The sequence below is a fragment of the Neohortaea acidophila genome (genome assembly GCF_010093505.1).
Source record: "Neohortaea acidophila strain CBS 113389 unplaced genomic scaffold BDY17scaffold_24, whole genome shotgun sequence".
Classification (NCBI taxonomy): domain Eukaryota; kingdom Fungi; phylum Ascomycota; class Dothideomycetes; order Mycosphaerellales; family Teratosphaeriaceae; genus Neohortaea; species Neohortaea acidophila.
In genome coordinates this window covers 2,240-8,149 of record NW_022985533.1, presented here as the reverse complement: position 1 = coordinate 8,149, position 5,910 = coordinate 2,240, and the positions used below count along the sequence as shown (strand labels likewise).

Here is a 5,910-nt window from a genome sequence, read left to right as displayed (position 1 = left end):
TTCGGCGACGCTCTTCATTCGGCGACGCTCTTCATTCGGCGACTCCATATGCTGCCTGCGTGTGGCCAAACCCACGCGATGAACGAAAAAACGGATCGGGATCTGCGAGCCTTATAAAGCGTCCGAGACACGCCATGTTGAAGGGTAGAGATACTACGACCAGGCCGAATAAACCTAGCAAAGATGGCACCAAACCCTGAGTTCATGCCACTTCACAACATTTGCGAATTCCTGAATGCCCTCCACATCTACACGGAAGAAGCTCGACAAGGGAAGACCAGGGCCATTGAGGCGCATCATTTCTGCGCGCATGTGCGTAAAGGTAAGATTCGGCAATCCTAATCACTATACTGTGGCAACGCTCACCCAGAGTGGCAGATCTCCGCCAATGCTTAATCTACGATTCCGGAGCCAAAGACGCACGTCTCATTGGCGTCGAATACATGGTTCCTAAGCACGTATACGAGAAGCTAGACGCCGAAGAGCAAAAGCTCTGGCATTCTCACGAGTTCGAAGTCGAATCCGGCATGCTCGCGCTCCCCAAACCCGCGGCTGAACCACAGGATGAATGGGACCAGGCGGAGACGGAGGCAATGAAGGAAGTTGCAGGTCTGTATGGCAAGACGTGGCACTTTTGGCAGGTTGACCGTGGCGATGTGCTCCCTTTGGGCTATCCGACGTTGATGGGCTCGCTCACGGCTCCTTCTCAGCTTCTGAATTTGAGAGAAGCCCTCGCGACACGGAATCGAGATTGGCAAATTGATCATGAGCAAAGAGCTTCCATCAGACACGCGGCCAACGTCAAGGGTCCAGGAGTGCATGAGAACGCGGACTCGTGGTGGAAGGAAGCTGAAGCTAAGTCGTTGGTGTGATTCAACATTGGGAGAGAATGGTAAAGTTTGACTGCCAAGAGCCAGCGTATTTTTAAGTACCTCCAAGTACCTAAAAAGGAGAAGATGTTTCTACCGTAACGAACAAGCTTGAATGGTATTGGCGCTACGCATGAAGAATCAGCATCTAAGCGCGCCCCCAAAAATTGACGACCATAAAACCTAGGTAAACGTTTTGTGTACCACAGCACCGTGATTTTGTAAATGCGTCTTGTTGACCAGTATTGCGTCGCACTTGGGGTGTGGGCAAGTCATCGACCGCTCATCAGGATAACGACGGAGGTGTTTCCGATGGAAGTGCCGTTTGAGCCCATCTCGATTTCAAAAGAATTTCATCCGCTGCTCAATTGAAAGCTCAGCATTCCCCAAGCAGAAGATACATTGTGTGGCTCGATATCCGACAGGAAATAGCTCCGTGGCAGCTTTGCTTTCCATGTTGGTACGCGTAGCACGGTGCTTCTTGCCCCATTGCCTGGTCCGACAGAGTTCTCTCAGCTTGGGCTCCTGGTGTCTGCTCAGAGCTGTGACGGCCTCGATGGCTTCGGAACGGCGTTGACACTCCTCACTCGGGTCAGTCGTGGCGAAAGTGAAGAGCGGCGTAAAGGCACGGAAACGTTCGTCGCACAAAACCGCCAACGGATCCACTGCTCCGCCTTCGAGGTCCAATTTTTGGGTGGCTCCACCATCGAGTTGATTAGCGATGTCGAGCAACGGCTGTCGCTTCCGCCAGCTGGCCTTCACTTGGGCGAGCACGACCTTCGCGACTGCCTTCTTCTTGCTTTGATGCGCGCGATACGCTTGATTACAGTCCTTGTAAATTTTCGTTCCTTTTGTCCTCGAAATGGTGCCGTACTCGGCACGGATGCGTTTCGCTAAGCGGGTGCGCACTCTGAGCAGAAGCTTCACCTCAGGATGCCGGCAGACTTCCGCGAGCTGATCCTCGTTCAGGCATCGCGGACGGCGCCGATCGATCGAACGTGTCATACCACTAGCAGCCCTTATCACAGCAATCTGTGGAGCTAGACCGCGATAGATTGCTTGCGTGTCTTGCGTGATGTAGCGTGAAAGCTAGTCGTGCTGAAACACTGCTGAGCTTGCATGCTGTAGGATGAGGTTGCGCTGGGAATCACTGATCAGGCCTAGAGCAGTCAGCATTCCCAGCGGTCTTATGAATCTTGCAGGAACATACTGCTGTTGTCTAAAGCTTCGCCGTTGCCACGTCGAAAGCAATGCGGGCCCACTGGAAGCTCAAATCCGGTCACGGTACCCAGTGTTGCCATGCTTCCGCGCCGCCAGTTATCGGTGGCTGCAGCTATAGATGACACTCGAAGTCCGTGGACGGTTGACTCTAACCTTCGGAACAGAGGCACGCCCGTCATGGAACCCTTGATCGGCAGCTCTTGCTGGTTCAGCTCGAACTGTTTCTTCGGGTGAGTAAGGCCAGGTGCTGCAAACGCCTTATCAGAGAACAACAAGCTGAGAAGCGTGATCCGGGGACAGAGGAGAAGGCATGGCTCGCTCGGCACATCAGGAATACCGCACGTATATCTGCGATGCAGTTTCAGCGTAGGACACAGAATGGAAGCGCTGTGAGTGTACGAACGCATTTTTAGACCAATATAACCCGTGGTATTCTTGAACATCAACTCAATTAGCACGCTCGGCCACTCGCTCCCCGAGGGGTTGCGAAGCAAGGTAACCTTGATGTGCTCGTAGCGAAGACCCACGAGGGCGCCTGGCCGGTTCCCGGTGATGCCCGCGAGCTGCAAGAGCAGCGCGAGCTGCACACGGAGTCTTTCATGTTCCACAGTGAACTCTGGTGAGCTCCAGAATGTCTTTAAGAGCTCGAACTCGTCTTCGGCGCGCATGATGGGCTTTAGCTTCTTCTCCGTGTTCAGTTTGAATTCTTCAGCCAGGCGTTGCCGGACCTGCGATCGGTCAGAGTGAGCATACTCAGTGTTCGCAGATTCACACAAGGAGGCTCATACACCGTGCATCTGGCTCTTGATGAGAGGATCGATCGTGTGACATCCTGTCTCCTTTTTCCGCACCAGACAGAACGTGTTCCAGTATGTTTGCAACGTGCTCGCCGCACGGAGACTGTCGCTCCTCTTTTGCAACATCCAGTGCAAGAAGTTGTGCAGGATCTGGATGGGAATGAGCTTCAGCGTTTCGAGGGGATCTTTGTCTCGGAATTGGCAGTATCTGATATGACGCAAGGTCAGTAGCGTGATTTGCTAACTTGTCGCGGTGTAGTACCACTCGAACCACAGCCGTATGATCCAGTCCTGGAGAGACTCGCTCTCTTTCGCGTAGATTCTTTTGTGTCAGTCTGGTGGCATCGAAGTTCTCTTCCGTACGGCTGTAGTACTCCGCCGGGTTCTTGCACGAGTCTTTCGAGGTCTCCAGCGTGTTGCCTTCATCATCAGCCGAGACAGTTCCTTCGCGCGCCGGCTTCCGCATCACCGCGTTACTTGTCGAGAGTCAGAGAGCAACACGATGGCTCTGTCAGCGAGGAAGGCGGTCGGTCCACCAACAATGACCGGGGGTGGCTGGATGACAACGACGAAGAAGAGCAAGGCGGCAGGAATCAAAGATGTTCAAATTCGGGAGGTCGGGGGAAGGGGCCATTATTGTAGTCTCATGAGCAGCACACATGGCCGCACGATCGCGCTGAGACGCCATGGAAGGGACTCTGGAAGCTTCGGGGCCCGTGACGGATAAGAACATTCATGTGATGAGACTCGTGCCACTCATCGAGTAAGGATTCGCGCATGGACGCCCGTGCGCCGCGGCCCGATCCTAAGAGGAGCTGTCTGCTAGTCCGTATCGAGAGAGACGGGCGGCAAAAATGCGCCTTAAATTTGACGCAGAAGCATACCAAATCAGGTGCATTTTCGCTTTGCCCCCGTTTAATCTTATAAAATCGTTGTAGTTTTGTTTAATGTTTTCAACAGGGTAGAAGCGTTACCTGAGCACCTTTTACTTAGAGTCCTATAATTTTTCGGCATTATCTTAAAACCTTAACCCTAATAATTAATAATTTGTTCTATTTATTAGAACAAAATGCTTAACATAATAAGTCCCTTAGATTAGTCTAAAATAAGAGATTTGATAAATTTAAATGCTCTTGTATTAGGTAACCTAGCTATATCTCTTACAAATATAGGATTATATTTAGCTATAGGAGGATACATAGTTTTGGTACTAGGTTTAAAGTCTACTAATAACGGCAAAGTTATTTTAAATTCTTGATCTATATAACTAAAAATCAATCTACGCTACTATACATAGTAAAGTTACAAGTCAAATAAACGATAAAAGAGGTCAAATATATTTCCCATTTATATAAGTTCTATCTACATTTATTCTGGTGAATAATTTAATCGGTATGGTTCTATATAGTTTTGCTTTAACTAGTCACTTCATATCAACTTTCTCTCTGAGTTTTACAGTGGTGTTAGATGCTACCGTCTTAGGGCTTACAATGCTAAAGGCAGACACGTGTTAAGGGGTTGAACATGTACTCATCAATTGATCACACATATCTACCTAATGGGGAACACTCGAAATGGGGAAACCGATGTATATACGCCGAATCCTCGGCAGTATGCGCTGATCTTCCGGTTGGCGCACCTACTCGTCTCCGTTCGCATCTCCACTAACTCTTCTTGCTGGGCAAACCCAACTTTGTCATCAAACAGACTCTTCCACCGTCATTGGGGTCATGTAATCATCATGGATTCGTTTTCTGAAGGTAGAATCCGTCCGAGGTAGGAAATGACCAATCCTCCGCTCTATTGCTTCCTCCACCATAAACCACGTTGTCATGAAAGCTGCTTACAAAGCCGTAGGCGGATGTTATTTGATGATGTTCTGAATACCAACGCTGAAGTACCGGAAAGTCACGGCTTCGCGCGTGTTGCAATACCATCAGAGCTCGCCACTGAGGTTGGAGAGAGCGTCGGTTTCCGATAGTGTTAGGCATCACGGATACGAGCTCGTCGCGACTCGGGGGTTCGCTCTTCTGTACGGCGGGTGTCCCAGCCTAGTTCGCCCGACAAGACATCAGAAGATGGCAATTTACTCCGCGCCGTATCGGCTTCCTTCGTACGCGCTGTTTGTGGGTCCACGGTCTCGAGTCTTCCTCTTTTGGACGGTATCGGATCATCTGCCACTGTCCGCTTTGCATAAGCCGCACGTTTCTCCTGTACCTTCTCATACTCTTTCACATTGATCATGACCTTGTCGTAATCCAGTCCGACATACCTCGCGAGCTCCTGTACAGCGATCTCCGGTGCCCAAATGGTCGCTATGTCCAAGGTCTCATGTACCACAAGCGGCTCTTCCACGTCACTCTCATCTTCAGGTGACAATGATACCAAGCCCCATACGGGCCATGAATCTGAGGCGTAGAAGCGAAGGAGAGCAGCGAGCATTGGCCACCTGTCTCGACGTTTGAGTCGCAGGAATTCGTGAACGTGCTTGTCGCGATCAGACAACGCGGCCGGGATTGGTGTACCGTCATCACGCCCGACTGGCTGGATCGGGTTATTGATATGACTCGCTCCTCGGTTGGCTTGTTATGCCTTCATGTTTCCTGGCTGTGCCGTTATGCTTCCTAGCTGTGACTTCATGCTCTCTTGTTGCGCATTCATGATTTGTTGTTGTGCACTCATAGTCCCTTGTTGAGCTTTCAGCTGCGAGTACTACGTCTGCTGCTCGTTGAAACGTTTGTTTCTGTCCGTTCGCTGCTCTTCGAAACGCCTGTTCGTTTCCGCTCGATGTTCGTCCAAACGTCGGTTTGTGTCCCGCAGTCCGTCATGTAGATTTCGGAAATTATGGACCATTTCTCTCCGCAGTACACTAAGCTGGCGAAGGACGTGGTTATTCGGTGCAACTGTTGGATCGTCTTCGCCGCGGGCATCACTCGCTTAAGAATCGCCGCCCTCGTCAGGGAGAGCGCCGCGTGGCCCAAGGCCGATTTCAGAGCCGAACGACACTGATTCGAACGAGTCGC

At 50.9% G+C, this 5,910-nt stretch overlaps 4 protein-coding genes across 4 annotated transcripts; 1 reads left to right on the top strand and 3 right to left on the bottom strand.

Annotated features, from left to right (window-relative positions):
* Positions 1-183: 183 nt before the first annotated feature.
* Positions 184-872, top strand: BDY17DRAFT_328516 (uncharacterized protein; the record flags this gene model as incomplete). Its single annotated transcript, XM_033737853.1, has 2 exons — positions 184-322; positions 379-872. The coding sequence occupies 2 exons, from the start codon at positions 184-186 to the stop codon at positions 870-872; spliced, it is 633 nt and encodes a 210-aa protein (XP_033585013.1).
* BDY17DRAFT_91406 (uncharacterized protein) lies at positions 870-1,965 on the bottom strand. Its single transcript, XM_033738823.1, has one exon. It carries the CDS (start codon positions 1,872-1,874, stop codon positions 1,212-1,214), a length of 663 nt encoding a protein of 220 aa, XP_033585012.1. The 5' UTR covers positions 1,875-1,965; the 3' UTR covers positions 870-1,211.
* Positions 1,959-3,353, bottom strand: BDY17DRAFT_328515 (uncharacterized protein; the record flags this gene model as incomplete). The annotated part of the gene is made up of 4 exons (XM_033737852.1): positions 1,959-2,029; positions 2,080-2,818; positions 2,879-3,095; positions 3,133-3,353. 4 exons carry the CDS (start codon positions 3,351-3,353, stop codon positions 1,959-1,961), a joined length of 1,248 nt encoding a protein of 415 aa, XP_033585011.1.
* A 1,517-nt stretch (positions 3,354-4,870) lies between these two features.
* BDY17DRAFT_314231 (uncharacterized protein) lies at positions 4,871-5,329 on the bottom strand (the record flags this gene model as incomplete). Its single annotated transcript, XM_033735795.1, has 1 exon — positions 4,871-5,329. The coding sequence occupies one exon, from the start codon at positions 5,327-5,329 to the stop codon at positions 4,871-4,873; it is 459 nt and encodes a 152-aa protein (XP_033585010.1).
* Positions 5,330-5,910: the final 581 nt, after the last annotated feature.

Excerpts from the sequence above, each read along its gene's own strand:
- BDY17DRAFT_91406 (XM_033738823.1), bottom strand. The coding sequence starts at position 1,874 with ATGACACGTTCGATCGATCGGCGCCGTCCGCGATGCCTGAACGAGGAT.